General features: G+C 51.4%; 1 protein-coding gene across 1 annotated transcript; it reads left to right on the top strand.

Moving 5' to 3' along the window:
- Nucleotides 1-1028: 1028 nt before the first annotated feature.
- On the top strand, nt 1029-14268 carry CMPK2 (cytidine/uridine monophosphate kinase 2). The gene is made up of 5 exons (XM_047845152.1): nt 1029-1703; nt 3342-3456; nt 4378-4579; nt 10629-10862; nt 12555-14268. The coding sequence occupies exons 1-5, from the start codon at nt 1044-1046 to the stop codon at nt 12670-12672; spliced, it is 1329 nt and encodes a 442-aa protein (XP_047701108.1). The 5' UTR covers nt 1029-1043; the 3' UTR covers nt 12673-14268.
- Nucleotides 14269-16181: the final 1913 nt, after the last annotated feature.

Genomic DNA, 16181 nt, shown 5'->3' with positions numbered 1-16181 from the left:
CCTCTGCCTGCTAAGTGCCCCAAAGTCAGATTGATCACAGAGAGTAAGAATGATCCTGTTCTCGAAGAGCTGAACTGCCCCTGGTCTCTTAACCCATAGTTCAACCTCAGGTCTAAAAGTTCCTGCTTGTCAACAAGTTGTATTCCCTTCGGGATTATACATGCACCTGCGCTGTATTCAAATTGCTTAAATCGTAAAGTTTATTTGCTCTCCGTTCGGCCAACGTTTTCCACCTTTAGCTCAGTTGTGAATTTTTGACTCTTCCCCATAGGATTTTGGTTTTCAGTCGGCCTGACCATCATCGTCCAAGATATCCTCAGCTAAGCAGTGAGCACACCACGATACGTCCAAACAGTCGTGTAACAGCTGCCGCACAAGGACAGCGATACCGTCGACGGCGGACTTCTGGCCGATACAGCTGCTACCACCACCGACTGGGACCGAATGCGGGCCTTTGGTTTGGCCCACGCGCACATCTGGAGACAACCGGGTTTGAGAGTCAGCAAAGGAGAGGGGTAAGTCCCAGAAGAGGGAAAAGTGCTCCTCGTTTGGGCAGTCGGAGCAGCTGCTATGACTTGGGTGGGAGTGAGGGCCAAAGAGCCGGTCAGCGGGGAGGTTGAGCCAGCAGCCTGTGGGTAAGGAGTCTGCACTGAAGGGCCAGTGAGGGTGGGGAGCATCGAAGAGCCCCGATCTCTCTCTCTCCCTCTCTAACGCGCGCGCGCGCACACACACCCCACCCGGGACGTAAACAACAGCGGAGGCATCAGCAGTGCAGGGCCTGGGGGGGGGCCTCGCCCCTAGCGCCGGGCCCCCGGCACCCTCGGGGTGGAAGCCGGGGGTGGGGACCGTGCGCGCCACCCGCGGCCGTCCCCTCCCCGCCGCCGCCGTTCCGGGCGCGACCGCGAGAGGGCGGAGGAGCGCGGCCGCGGCCGCCCCACCCCTCCCCCACCCCCTCCCCCGCGCCCCGCCCGCCGGTCGCTTCGCTTTCGATTCCCCGGTGGCGGGGGCGCCCCGGGCGCGGCGGGGGCGGGACCGGACGGGCCATGGCCTCCGCCCTCGGCCCGCGCGCCCCGCTGCCGCTCGCGCGTCTCCGCGGGGCTCGCGCTCTGGCCATGGCGCCGCCGCGCCGCTTCGCGCTGGAGCTGCCGGGCTGCGGCCTGGCCCACTTCGCCGTCGGCGGGGACGCCCCGGGCGCGCGCCTCGACCCCCGCGTGGCCGCGCTCCTGGGCCCGCCCGGCCGCAGCTACTCGCTGTGCGTGCCCGAGGCGCCGGGCGGCGGCTGCGCGGCCCGGGTGCGGGCGGCCCGGCTGCACCAGCGCCTGCTGCACCAGCTGCGCCGCGACCCCCTGCGGCGGTGCCAGCTGCGCCGGCTGCTGTGCTACGGCCCCGGCGGCGGGGCGGGCGGCGTGCAGCGCGGCTTCCTGCTCCGCGACCCCGGCGACAGCCCCGACACCCGGCGCGCGCTCTTCTCGCTGCTCGGCGACGCCCCGGGGGGCCCGCGCCTGGGCGAGTTCGTGGGCGACGCGCGCCAGCAGGTGTGGCAGAGCCTGTGGGAGCTGCGGGACGGGGCGGAGTGGCGGCAGGTGGGCCCCCGCGAGCGCGTCCTGGCCGCCCCGGAGCCCGCCCTGCACCCGGTGGTGCCTGACCTGCCCAGCTCCGGGGTCTTCCCGCACCGGGAGGCCGCCCGCGCCGTTCTGGAGGCGGTAAGAGGCCTGCCCCTTCCTCGCACTCGGGGTGGACACCCCCCCCCCCAGACAAGGAGGAGTGGGTTCTCGGGTGGGGGGGGGGCGGTCTATCCAGCCCGGGTGCTGTTGCCGCGGGGAACTGATTGACGTCCCTGGACAGATCGGGCCGTGAACCTGAGTGCCCGCCTCCGGTTTAGACGCTGCGGCTCTTTTCTGGATCCTCAGCCGCCTGGAACTTTCCCTCCGAGGCGGCAAGTGATGGATGTCCCGAGGCCGCGCTCGAGTTCCTGCCCTGAATGCGCGGGGAAGGCTCTGCGGGAGGAGGAAAGAGGCCGCTGGGTGCCGGGAGGGTCATGCCATCTGGGAAGCCGTCACACTGTTGGGAGGCCGGGGCATGAGTTTTGGGGAGAAAAGGGCCAGGGTTTGGGGTTTGAGAAATGCGTACTGAATCTGTGGCCGCCTGCTTATCGGCTGCCCGTGCAAGTGGCACAAGCCCCCTGTTTTTCCTGTCTCGTCTGTGAAACACTCCCCTTGAGGTGTTTAGGACAAGGAAACATCTGGGACACAGCAGGTGCTCCGGGAAGGAGCGCCGAGAATCTTTTCCCCGGGGCAGCCTGGGCAGGGCCTGGGGTGTCCAGACTCGACTTGCTGAGGCTGCGCAATGGAGTTTATTCAGTGCCTTCTGCAAGCTTTTGGGATAGTATTAAGGAGTGGTGAAGAGGGCAGGACCAGTCTCCTGGGTTTAAATCCAAACTCTGGCATTTGTTACCTGTGTCACTTTCAGTTTCTTAAACCCTCCTTGCCTCAGTTTCCTTAGTCTGTAGTTGGGAATAATAATGCTGCCACCCTCGCAGGGTTACTGTGAAGGCTGGCCATGTTAATCCTGGAGAAGCACGTAGAAGATTAAGCGTGTACATAAACAGACGTGTGGGCCTCGCTATAGAGCGGGAGAGCGGAGGCGAGAACTTTGAATGCCCAGCATCTCCTGTGCTGCTCCCTGGTGACCGCAGTGCAAGGCTTCTTCTCCCCTCGTAGCGGGGGCAGGAAGGGACCGGCTGACTGCTTCCGGGAGCTACAGTCCTAGCTGGTTTCCCACATCCCACATACTGCACCAAGCGGGGCCTGTGCCCCCCCCCCCCCCCCCCAGTTGTGGCCTTCCCTCTCCTTCCTCTGGGGTAGCTGGCCCGTAAGGCTGAGGGATCTCAGCCGCTGTCGCCTTTTTGAGCCAGAGCTATTCAGTATAAAATGGAGGGACCCAGCCCCTCTCAGGTTCAAAATTGCTTTTCTTTTTACATGTTTATTTTTGAGAGAGAGACAGAGACAGAGAGAGATAGAGCATGATCCGGGGCAGGGCAGAGAGAGGGAGGCACAGAGTCCAAAGCAGGCTCCAGGCTCTGAGCTGTCAGCACAGAGCCCGACGCGGGGCTCGAACCCATATTCCAGGAGTGGTAAGATCATCACCTGAGCCGAAGTCAGACACTTAACTGGCCGAGCCACCCAGGCGCCCCAGCCCCTCTCAGGTTCAAAACAGCATGATTTTGGTGTGGTGTGAAACACAACTTATGTCTTATTAGCATTGGGCAATCTTGTTCTCAGCAATCAGATATTGCAAAAGCCCCGTTGCCTCACTACGGCTGCACACGCGTTGTTTCACAGTGTATACCCTTCATTCCTGAGGCCCAAGCAGTGCTCGACCTGGTTGACCAGTTGCCGGAACAAGTCCACAAAGGGAAGTTCCCGGTCATTGCTGTTGAAGGACTGGATGCCACAGGTAATATTACCTTTCGGTTACAGGCAAGGAGAGACATTGATCTCTCGTGGGAATAGACAGGGCTTCACAAGTACAACTTTATACAGAGTTCAGCTCGTAAGCTTCACGGCAGTGTCTACTGTGTGCCACGCACGGAGCCGGGCAGGCGTGCGATGCAAAGGTGAATAAGGCCTTGAGTGGGAAGCCAGGGGAGGGGTGGAGGGGCTGAGCCTCAGGTGCTCTGGCGACCACGAGAAGGCACTTAAGGCAGCCTCCGCGTGGGGGACGGAGCGTGGTTGGGGTGGCTCCCGGAGGGCTGTTTTCAGCGCAGATCAGAGCAGGTCAGGTGAGGAAGACAGAAGCGGTCCTCCGGGCGGAAGAAACAGCATGGGCCGAAGAGAAGGGACTTGAGCCAGCCTGGGGGCATTTGGGAAGCACAGGCCATTCCGAGGACCCTTTGGAAGTACTAGGAAGTGGGGGGCAGAAGCGTTGGAGCTGGCAGAGATCTCAGAGTACAACGGACATACCCACACTTGGCCCAAAACACAAAAGTAGGAGAAGTAAGGCTGTAAGGGCGGCGGGAGAACAGCCAAGGACAAGGTGGAGCCTGGGCTGAAGTCACGTGGTTCAGCGTGCGGCGGGGCTCCCCGGGGGGAAGAGAGTGTGAGGGAGCAAGGTGGAGGTTATCCCAGGGCCCGGAGGTCTCTGCCAGAGTTTATCATTACTTTGTGATATCTTTCAAGTGTTCTGATACCACACTGAGCAAACCCAGGTTCCTGAAGGTCTGCGTATTTTTTTTTTTTATTTTAAATAATCTTGGTAGGTAATGAGCTACGCTGGTTTACAGGTGGAAAGAGTGTCTTTGTCTGAGTTCATCTGAGCAGTTTGGGAGTGATACCGTGGCCATGGTAACGAAGCCCTGTGTTTGTATCTGGCCCGCAGGTAAAACCACTGTGACCCAGTCAGTTTCAGACACACTCGGGGCTGTCCTCTTAAAGTCGCCACCTGCTTGCATCAGCCAGTGGAGGAAAATCTTTGATGATGAGCCAACTATCATTAGGAGAGCTTTTTATTCTTTGGGCAATTATATTGTGGCTTCTGAAATAGCCAAAGAATCTACAAAATCTCCTGTGATTATAGACAGGTAGGTATGAAGATTCTATGAGTTTGGCATTTTGTTCCCCAACGTTGTAAGTGTGTGTGTGTACCTACACATGCATGTATTCAACTGTGTATGTTAAGTCAAACCGCGTGATGATAAGAATAGGAAGAATGCCTATGCTTTATTAATCACCTAAGTCACAGGCTGGCATTTCGCTAAGAGCATGCATACCATTGTTCGATATCTGGAACAATTATGCATGGTTAGTGGATACTACATGTTATCCCTAATTTACTGATGAGAAACATAGGTCTTTGAAAGGTCGGGGCGCCTAGGGAGCTCAGGGGTTGAGCGTCCAACTTCGGCTCAGGCTGTGATCTCACGGCTTGTGAGCTCGAGCCCCACGTCGAGCTCTGTGCTGACGGCTCAGAGCCTGGAGCCTGCTTCGGATTCTGTGTCTCCCGCCTCTCTGCCCCTCCCCTGCTCATGCTCTGTCTCCCTCCCTCTCTCTCTCTCTCTCTCTCTCTCTCTCTCTCTCTTTCTCTCAAAAATAAACATTAAAAAAAAAAAAAGGTGGGGCGCCTGGGTGGCGCAGTCGGTTAAGCGTCCGACTTCAGCCAGGTCACGATCTCGCGGCCCGTGAGCTCGAGCCCCGCGTCGGGCTCTGGGCTGATGGCTCAAAGCCTGGAGCCTGTTTCCGATTCTGTGTCTCCCTCTCTCTCTGCCCCTCCCCCGTTCATGCTCTGTCTCTCTCTGTCCCAAAAATAAATAAATGTTGAAAAAAAAAAATTTAAAAAAAAAAAAAAAAAAAAAAAAAAGGTTAGGTGACCTGCCAAGTGACTAAGCTAGAAATGGTGTATGAGGATATTGGCCAAAGGCTGTGCTTTTAGAAATTGATGCTTTCAGTGGTTCATTTGTTCACCGGCTTATTTGTAAAACACTGGGCATCTCCTATGTGCCAAAGATGGCTCTCAATTTAGGGGATTCGGCGGTCCGTGAGCTAGACGGTGCCCCGCTTGCGTGGAGCAGACATACTGTTGCAGGAGAAGTTGATGGTCAGGTGCATAAAGAACTGTGATACTATCAGAGAGTGATAAATACTCCGAAGAGGGTAAAGCGAAGTGGGTATGGCTGAGGAAGGCCTGTATAAGGGGGTGACATTGATCTGAGCTCTGGACGCCCCAGAAGAGGTGGAAATGAAAACTGTGGAGTAACAGCGTTATGGACAGCAGAGTCAGTACGAGCAAAGCCTACAGACAGAAAGAAGTTGACATAATCCAGGACTAGAAACAGGCTAGTGTAATGAGCACATAGTGGACCAGGGGCTGCTTTCTGGGTGAATGAGCAGAGAGAGAGAGAGAGGCAGAGGACAGAGGAGAAGGGCCCGTAGGCCGAGAGAGTGTGGGTTTTATTCTGAGCGCCGAGGGGAGCCATTGGAAGGTTTCAGATAATGAAGTGATGTCAACTGATTTGTGTGTTTCCAATTCCATACGTAAGAAATAGCTCAACATACCACACGAATGGATGAAAGCAAGCTGTCCTAGGCTTTAAATCACCGGGACTCGGTGGCACGGAAATTACAGTCGCAATGAGATCGCAGCTTGCTCTCATCAGGTTGCTGAGAACCAGTTAAAATGCCCTAATGCCCGGAGCTCAGAGCTGGCGCTCACGTGCACGGATTGACGCCCTCCAGGGTGCTGGTGGGGGTGGAGGGCTAGGAGAGCGGTTTGTGGAGACGCAGCAGAGTGGAGACCGCTTCACCGCCTGAAGAAACTGAGATGCCTTCAGCTGTGTTCAGATACTGAAAAATGTGAAAAACCAAAGCCCGTCAGTAGAAGAAAGGGTGCATAAATGCCAGCGTATTTGTAAAATGGGCCCCATTCAGCCACCCAGACCAGTGCAGTGTATCCCTGTGCAGAAATTACAAAACCGGAATCTGGAAAAATCGAGTTGCAGACGGGCATTCAGTAGAATACACGCAAATTAAGACAGACTGTAGAGTACGGAGGGATGGAAGGTTATTGAGCAAATTCAGGAGAGGGCTAGGGAAAGAGACGCACGGTCGATAAAGAGCACAAAAGGTCGTGAGCTGCGTTTACGTTATTGCTTCGCATCACGTGAATGTTTGTTGCCCTTTGTGCAATTTTGCTTATTTTTGGAAAGATAAGAACGGCATTGAAAGTATGACAAGAGTTCAGGAAAAAGCAGGAATCATAACTGTAAATCTCAAGGAATTTCAAGTAGGGAACACACCCAAGTATAGCCCGCACCCGTGTCCGGACTTAGGACCTCACCATCCCCCATAAAGCCACCTCCTTCTCCCACCCGGTCACCGTCCGTTCCCCCCTCCCCCCCTGTGGTAACTGCTGCCCTGACCTCCATCACCGTGGGCTTGTTCCTTCTGTTTTTGAACTGCTTGTCCACGCAGGTGTGCATTATTGCTCTTTGCGTCTGATGGCCTTCATGCCACGTATGATACTCCCCTTGCTGCTATGAACACGTTTTAACGTTTTTGTTTTATTTTATTACTATTTTTTTTTATTTTGAGAGAGGGAGAGAGTGTGTGTGCATGGGGGAGGGGCAGAGAGAGCCAGAGGGGGAGCGGGGATCCCAAGCAGGCTCTGCACACTGTCAGTGCAGAGCTCAACACAGGGCTCGAACCCACGAACTACGAGATGGTGGCCTGAGCCAAGATCAAGAGCCGACCGCCTAACCGACAGAGCCACCCAGATGCCCCTTGCTGTGGACATTTTTTACGTAACTCTGGTGCCTGTATATCTGCGGTTCTGGTGCAGAGATGCCCAGGAGCGGAGCTGCAGGGGTGTGGGGGTTCACATGTGTTCACCTTCAGCAAATATTCCAGAAAGTTTTTTGAAGTGGTTGAAACAACTCACAGCCACCCCCACCCCCCCACCAGCAGTGTTTGAGAATTCCCTTTGACTCTCATCCTGGTCAACACTTAGCATCGCCAGCCTTTTATGCTAGGCTTTCCCCTTGTTCAAGCTGGTTTGCCACATCTGGAAACTTCTACCCCTTTCTTGAAATACCTTTCCCTGTACTTTCCTCTACAGGCTTTTCTGTAGCTCTGCAACACCCCACGGAAAGGCGGTTCTGAGCGTGTGCAGGAAATAAGGCCTGAGGTGGTGGGTTGCCGGGCGAGAGGAAAACAGTGCAAATGAGTTAGAAGCCAGGTACTCTCGTTGGAGCCACCATGCCGGGAGGTAGTTTTAACTTCGGGGATGGCAAGGTGGTTATTTCAAGAGGTTGAGGGTTGGCAAGAAGGGTGAGAAACTGCATTCCTTTGTGGGACTTCTTTGGGGGATGTTTTTGCCCCGTTATTAATAAGTGAATCTGCCATATTTGAGATTTTTTTTTTTTGTTTTCATGCAGTGTCCTTTTTCAATGAGAAAAGCCTGAACTTCTCCTCATATGGTGCGACTCGATGAGGCGCATTGTTTCCTCCGATGTCCCAAGTCCTGAAGCTGCACTGGCTTCTGTGTGTAGGTGGACGCCGATCCCCTCCGCTCCCGGCTTCCTAATCCGTTAAAGGGAGGGAGCCCTCCTCGCTTCCCCGCCTACCATTAGGACCGGTGATGAATAGCCATTGAGTTGATACAGGGAGAAGTGCTTCGAAATAGCAAATCGCTATGAAGATACAAAGCGTTATTATAGAAGCTGTGTATAACGTGTGGACAAATTGCATCTGATTTGAACCCATGTGGTTTCCCTGAAGGCAGAATGGAAAATACTAACTAGCGGAGAGTCTGAAATTGATGGCCAGAGGGTGTGATTATTTGAAATGAGCCACGGCGTTGTCAGTGAGAGAGCTCTAGCTATAGAAAACCGGGCTTCCATTTTTACCTTGATTTTCCTTCTTTGTGTCTGCGAATCGTCGGCAATTTTGCTCTTTAAAGAGATACTGTATCACCTTGTCAAACGGGAAGAAAAGAGCAGTTATTTGTTGTCTGGGTGGGCTTTGTTCATGTGTAAAGATTTTAATGAAATCCATTTTAGACTATACCCTCATCTAGCTGAAAAAAACGAGGGAGACAGAGTAGTTTTTGATGGTGACTGTGGTGAAGGTTGGCAACTTAATCACCCTCATTACCTTTAAAAGTCTATTCTATGCTGATGGTTTTTCTACAAAAGGAAGGCTTTTAAAATTAAGATGATATCAGCCTCTGTATTCATAGCTGAGTATTTAATTCAGTGAACACGGAACATGTGCAAAAAAGCAGAATAAATTGTAGTCTGGCTGCCAAGAAACAGAAAACCTGGACCCTTCATGGATTTATTCGGCTTGGGAGACGAGATGCATCTGAGAGAGAAGGTGAAAGCACACGTTTGGAAATGGTGACTCAGGGACGCGGCACAGAGAAATGCTTCCGGGCAGGACTCAAGGAGCTGGCCGATACGGTGGCCATTTCTGGAGGTGGATGAGGGCTTCGAAGGATGGATGGTGTGAGAATTGCTCACCTCCCAAATTAATTTTTATTTGTGTCTCCTTTTCAGTACCGTCTGTATCACCATCATTTGAAAATGCAGCTTTAGTTATAAGCAGTGTCCGCTAAACATTAGGGATTTTCTTTTTAAAAAAAATTTTTTTAACGTTTATTCATTTTTGAGAGACAGAGACAGAGTGCGAGCAGGGGAGGGGCAGAGAGAGAGGGAGACACAGAATCCGAAGCAGGCTCCAGGCTCTGAGCTGTCAGCACAGAGCCCGACAAGGGGCTCGAACTCACGAACCGCGAGATATGACCTGAGCCGAAGTCGGACGCTTAACCGACTGAGCCACCCAGGCGCCCAACATTTGGTGTTTTCTTATAATGACAGTGTGATACACAGATACGGTCTATGTTTGCAGCAACTGTGGAAGAGAAACAGGGTTTTGCATGCTTTTCATTTTCCCGATGAGGAAATTGAGACTACGTTGGCTTAAATGAGTTACCTGTGTCTGCAGAGGAAGTAGGTGGCAGAAGGTAGATTAACACACAGCTCAGATAACACTGTGAATTCGTTTGGTAGATGCCAGTCCGTCCTTTTCACTGGGAAAGGTAGTTCAAGTCTCCAATGGTTAAGAATTTAGGATTTTAAAACATTGAAGTTAGTAAGTTGAAAATACACACAAGGATGGGGCCGTGGGTCCTTCTCCACCCTGGAATGTTTGTAACTGTTTCATAAATATCTGTGATGAGAGTCCTTTGATATTGAAGTTGGAGTTTTGTAGCCTCTTAAAATTGGAATATGACATGAGCAGGTCAAGATTATAATAAGCTATGCCAATTAATGAAATGATTCCAATTTAGTCATATGCACACCCAGAGAACATTTATTGTGTACCTGCTGTGTGCCACACGCTGGTTTCAGGTTTTGGAAGGCGGGAGTGACTAAACAAGAAATTTTTAGGAGGAGCCCGAAGAGGTCATGCCTACAAACAACTTGCTTTTCTTTACCGTGAGAAGTTCTTCCGTAGAGTCGGGCGTGAGGGGCATTGGGAGCCCAGGGGAGAAAACAGTGAGCTCTCTGTGGGGCTCCGTCTGAGTGGGACTGTGCAGGAAGAGTAGGAGTTTTGCTGACTGAGAGCCTCACTCCCGCTGGAGGAAAGTGTGAAGACAGGCCCGCGTGGAGCCGTGTGCCTGGACACACACTGTAACTGTGTCTTCATGAGGCTGGACGTTTCCGGCAGGCAGTGGAAAGCCATTGGGCGTTTTGGAATAGATGTTCTTTTTTTTTTTTTTTTAACATTTATTTATTTTTGATAGAGAGAGACAGAGCACAAGTCGGGGAGGGGCAGAGAGAGAAGGAGACACAGAATCTGAAACGGGCTCCAGGCTCCAAGCTGTCAGCACGGAGCCCGACGCGGGGCTCAAACTCACGGACCGCGAGATCATGACCTGAGCCGAAGTCGGACGCTCAACCGACTGAGCCTCCCAGGTGCCCCCAGATTGAGTTTTATTTATTGAACAAATTGCAGTGCAGGGAAAACTTGAGCAGAGCCGTGCTGGCTTCAGCCTCTCGCGCGGCACATTTTCAGGTGCACCTTGACCTTGGCCTCTGCAGATGGAGATCTCACTCGTCCTCTCCTTCCCAGGTACTGGCACAGCACGGCCACCTACGCCATCGCCACCGAGGTGACCGGGGGTCTCCAGTACCTGCCCCCGGCCCATCACCCTATATACCAGTGGCCCAGGGACCTGCTCAGACCCGACCTGGTCCTGCTGCTCACAGTGAGCCCCAAGAAGAGGATGCAGAGAATTGAGGGCCGGGGCGTGGAGCGGACCAGAGAGGAAGCTGAACTGGAGGCCGACAGCATGTTTCGTCAAAAGTAGGTGTCCCGATGTGAACGGCAGGGGTTCCTGGCCGTGGCGGAGAGCCAGGATGGGCGCCGGCTTTAGGAATGTGGAGGAAATGACGTTGTTCTCGTTGTTCAAACCCGAGAGGCAGTATCCCCCACAGTAGTTCAGCTCCTTCTGACGGTGCAGTTCCCACACGGCCACAGCATTGGTGACGCACGGCCACAGGGCATCGGGGCTTCCTTCCAGTCCTGGCTGTGCCAGGAACAGTGTGAACCCGGGGAAGACAATACACATTTCTGGGTCCTGGTTCCCCAGTCCTAATAGAATGGGCACAGAGCGCTGTCCGATGACCTCACTGTGACTTTTCCTTAGAAGGTGCTTCCCGTGTGTCAGGCATCGGGGTCCGGATGCTCTCTGATGCGCACGAGGGCGGCGTCAGCCGTCTTTTACGGTTTACAAAACTGAGGCTCCAAGGATGAAGTGACTTGTCTGGATTTGCATAGCTACCGTGTAGGAAACCTGGGATGAAAATCAGGATCTTTTTTGATTTTTTTTTTTTTTTTAAATTTTTTTTTCAACGTTTATTTATTTTTGGGACAGAGAGAGACAGGGCATGAACGGGGGAGGGGCAGAGAGAGAGGGAGACACAGAATCGGAAACAGGCTCCAGGCTCCGAGCCATCAGCCCAGAGCCTGACGCGGGGCTCGAACTCACGGACCGCGAGATCGTGACCTGAGCTGAAGTCAGACGCTTAACCGACTGCGCCACCCAGGCGCCCCTCTTTTTTGATTTTAAAGACAGCGCTTTTGTTTTCATGAGAAAGCTGTGGGACGGTAGCTGGAGACCCTGGACCAGAGCCTCACTGTTTTAGAGCCGAGGTTGAATCCGTTCTGTAGGACTGGTTTGAAAAGCCAGAGCGGGGTAGTTTATATGAATAAACAATCATAGCACCGCTGTCACAACGCAGCCCTGTTATAAATAAATAACAACTCGGCTGTGTGCAAAGAAACCGTGTCAAGCAGTGTACTCGTATTAATTCAGTTAGGCCTCGTGACACATCACCAGGAAGGCGTTATTTCAGCCCTTGTTTTAGAGGTGAGAAAACCGAGGCCGAGGGGAAAGCAGTTTGACGAGTTCACTGAGCCAGTGAGTAGTAAACAGCACGTGTTACAGCCACATGCTGTCACGCTTCCCTAATGCCACCGGCCTCCGTCATTCCTACACGTCAAGGCTAGCTAACACCCGAAGGAGTCCCGGAACAACCTGGTGAATTTTTCAGAGACTCGTCTGCGAAGACAGTGTCTGTGCCGAGGGCCTCTGGCTTGTCTGAAATCCTTCGGGGCACAGACTGTGGGGCGATTTCCTGTGTGCCCAATTAGTTCACCTCTTGGAATCTGCTACTTTCTCTGCAGAAATGGGGGTGACACGGTTCCCTTCCTCAGGTCACCCTGAGTATGAAAACAGAAGAATCACGCAGGACGCTGGTGCCAGTATAGAAAACAGGTAGCCGTAAAGGCTAGCTACTAAACGTTGCTCTGAATTTGTTATTTATTAACCAAAACGTGTCACACGTCTCCTGCGGACCAAGCTAGCGGCTGAGGGCAACAGCGAGATAAATCAGATGGGGCCCTTGCTGCGTGCATCCTGGTGGGGAAGTGGCATTTGTGTGTAGAGCCTTGTTAAAAAATAAGCCAACTCTTTTCATTTCTGCCTGTCCCCAGGGTAGAAGTGTCCTATCAGCGGATGGAGAACCCCGCCTGCCACGTGGTTGATGCTAGTCCCTCGAGAGAGGAAGTCCTCCAGACGGTTTTAGGCATAATCCAAAATAATTTTAGCTAATTGTAATTACTCCAAAATGTAATTCTGCATTTTGGCAGATTTGATGTTGTTTGATACATCTAGGCCCACGGCGGGGTACACGGTTTTCCCAGATTTCTGTTGCATAACCATGGCGTGTGCTAGAAAGCCGAAGACCAGACCATTTCGATTTTACCTACACCGTTACACTCCCTTCTGACCAAAGGACCCGTCAAGGTTGAGACCGTCACGTTCCAGCCAGAGATCAGTGATTGCTTTCTTCAAGTGTAACAAACGTTTTCCTGGAGTGCGTTTTCAGCTACGTTCCTACCAAATCCCTCCAAGTTTTGTCTTATCCAGAAAGCATGAGGTATACAGAAATAACCAGGAAGATCTTCCAGATCGGCGGAAGCCCCTCCGGCCCCTCCCATACCTCCTCTTGGGTCACTGATGAGACCCTGATGTGACATAGTTACCTCCTTCCCAATATGGCCTCACTCCGTCATTGGGGGGCTCAGCCCTGATCCTAGAGCTAAATGCTCCTGAAGAAAGGGTCCACGTGTCCTGGCTGTCTGAGGACAACGCCCACAGGGTCGCCTTGTGGGTAGGCGACACTTACAAAGAAGACATCTGATTCGTGTCTCACAACCCCTGAGACGATCCCCTCGTGGTCAGAGTCAAATATAGAGACTGCCAACCCAGATGCTCTCAATACAAATATACCAACCCACTTTGGATTGTGTTCTGTTTATTTATGTTCCTTTCCTTCCCTCTGAAAACACGGCTTTGGATATAATGAGTGTTTTGGACTAAACTAGATGCATTAAAACTTAGCCAATGCAGCAATATATTTATGTTGATATTTACATCATGTTTCTCCTCGGTGGAGGGGCTATGCTTTACTAATTAAAATCAAAGCCAAGAAGCTAAAGGCAGTACTTGTTGTGTATTTTCATTACACAGATTTAATTTATCTTGCTAAATAAGCACAGTGGATCCTGGAATGGGGTTTCTTAGTAAATTATCTTGCACTTGAATGTCTTATGATTACATATGAAATCAGCTTTGAGATCTGTTTGCTTAGGAAAAAGAAATGGCTGAGGAAAGAGGAAATTTAATAGCTATGTGGCCTTGGGTGAGTCGCTGAACATCAATAGCCCATGTAACTTGATCTGAAAAGTGATAATCATCCTTTATTTGTATTAAGGAGTTGGCTGAACCAGGTGATTACCTAAAATCCCTTCTGGTTCTAAGATAGATGAAGCTTGCAGCTTGTTTTGGGGGGAATGTCTTCTTGCCAAGACATTTAAGTCTTAGACAAGGCCTCATCCGGTTATGTGGGGACTTGAATTATAATACATTTCATATTAATAACTGTATCATACTGTCTTTCAAAAGAATTCCAGGTAATTTTTATATAATATATTTGCATATATAACTATGTAATGGGTTTCTGTTGAAAATATTTTTTAAAGCTAATAAAGAGCATTAGGTTCCTGTAAGATGTGATATCTGTGTCCTTGGTATTATTTAGTCTGAACATTTAGAAAAGCTTGTGTTGGCAGTCTAGAAAAACAAACATTTCATGCCTGCCTTCTGTACCTCGCAAATGAATAAAGTTGTTAGGATTGTCCAGTTTATGGTGGTGTCTCCCATATATGTTGTTTTTTCTGAGGCGTCCCTCCAGTGTGGCTTCCTGGAATTTTTGGCCAGCAAAGTGGGGAGGTGTGAACTCGTGGGCCAAGTGGGATCTCTGGTCAAAGTGATTTCAGAGGAAGGGGGGTGTGTTCACTTTCTTGTAAACGCTGTTTCGGGAAAGTAGAATCTTTTCTTCATTGCAGATACTAAGAAGAAGAAATCGTTCTTTGTACACTTGGGTTCTTTCATGCACCGACAGGTGTGTGATTTATGCGCATGAGACAAGACGGCACCTCCTACCCAGAAACTTGATGGCAAGGAATCATTCGCTTGGCTCGGTTTCGTGACAAGTTGGGTTTCGCTTCTGGTCTCGTGATAGACCTTTGGTTGTCCCAAGTATTTATTCTCCCTTTCTTCCACAGTAATAGAATTTTTGACTTGACACCTAGCTGCCGAGAATTATGAGTACATTCCCAAGGCTTCCTTGCAGCTAGAGTGGCCAACTGGGCACATATAGGTCTTCCAGGAGCCTGTGAGCAGAGGGGCGCATGGAGCGTCGCTTCCTCTGCTGACCCTTCACGCTGTCTGGTATTCGGCGGCGCCAGTGAGCCTTCCTGGGACCCAGGGACAAGGGTGACACTGTGGAGGTGCAGAGGCAACGACAGGAGGCTCGAACGGAGGCTGCCTTCATTCCTGAAAACAGACGTGGACGAGGGATGAATGCGTAAAGGGCATAAAGGGCATCTACTTAGGGAAGGGCCGTCAGGCAGACCCAGGGCACATATGGTACCTCAGATTCCTCCTTGTCCACAGCCTGCCTCTCTCAGTGGCACGTTCTGAACTCTTTTTTGTTTTCCAGAGTGTTTTGTTTTTATTTTTATTTTTTTTTGCTGCCCCCTCTCTCTGTGACCTCTCTGTCTTCTAGGAGCAATGTGTAGCATATTTTTCTTTTAAAGATTTTATTTTTCTTAAGCAATCTCTGCACCCAACATGGGGCTCGAACCCACGGCCCTGACCTCAAGAGCTGCGTGCTCTACTGACAGAGCCCGCCAGGGGCCCGAACTGTGTAGCATCTTCAAAGTGCTTAGGCCCTGGGATCTTCTTGGAATGTGTACCAGGGAAATAGTCGGTGAGGCACATACAAATGTCATATCATCTCTGCATAACACACTTCAAGCAATTGGGGCATATGTATGTATTTGCATAATGTATGTTTATGTAGAATATGTATCCGTTAAATACATCAGGGTAGATCCTTCATTATGAAGATATTTATTTATTTATTTATTTATGAGAGAGCATGTGCCCCTGTGTGCGTGAGTGAGGAAGAGCAGAGAGAGGGAGAGAGAGGATCCCAAGCAGCCTCCGTGCTGTCTCGAACCCACGGAAGCCCAAGAACCATGAGATCGTGACCTGAGCCGAAATCGAGAGTCGGCCGCTTAACTGGCCGAGCCACCCAGGTGCCCTGAGGGTGAATCCTTTTAAGGGACTCCTAAGCAGAGTACAGAACACCTAAGAAGCTGTCAAGCATCAAAAATACTTTTCTCTCAGTGAGAGCCAGTGATTTCCATTTCAGCCGAAAGCAAAGATACAGCTGAAATCATTTTACCGCATTTCACTAGGTTGGCAGGTCCAGGATGGGAGCTCTGTGTAGGCGAGAGCAACAGTGTGAGTGCAGGTGTGCTGGGAGATTGCAGGTGTTTCTGGCCTTAGGCTTTCTTCGTATGCAGGCTGTTGTTTTTCTTTGAACCTGGGAGCCAGACCGGAAGCTATGTTTCACGTTGGCAAATACGTCCACTAGCAAGTTCGTTTGAACCTTAGGCTTCTGTAAGGGTAGCTGTGTTCATATACTTGGATGTATTTCTCGTGGGAGCAGGGAGAGGAGAAATGAATGCTGTCCTTTTTCCCCCAGA

Source organism: Prionailurus viverrinus, unplaced genomic scaffold, assembly GCF_022837055.1.
Source record: "Prionailurus viverrinus isolate Anna unplaced genomic scaffold, UM_Priviv_1.0 scaffold_33, whole genome shotgun sequence".
Classification (NCBI taxonomy): domain Eukaryota; kingdom Metazoa; phylum Chordata; class Mammalia; order Carnivora; family Felidae; genus Prionailurus; species Prionailurus viverrinus.
This window is presented reverse-complemented; position numbering and strand designations above follow the sequence as displayed.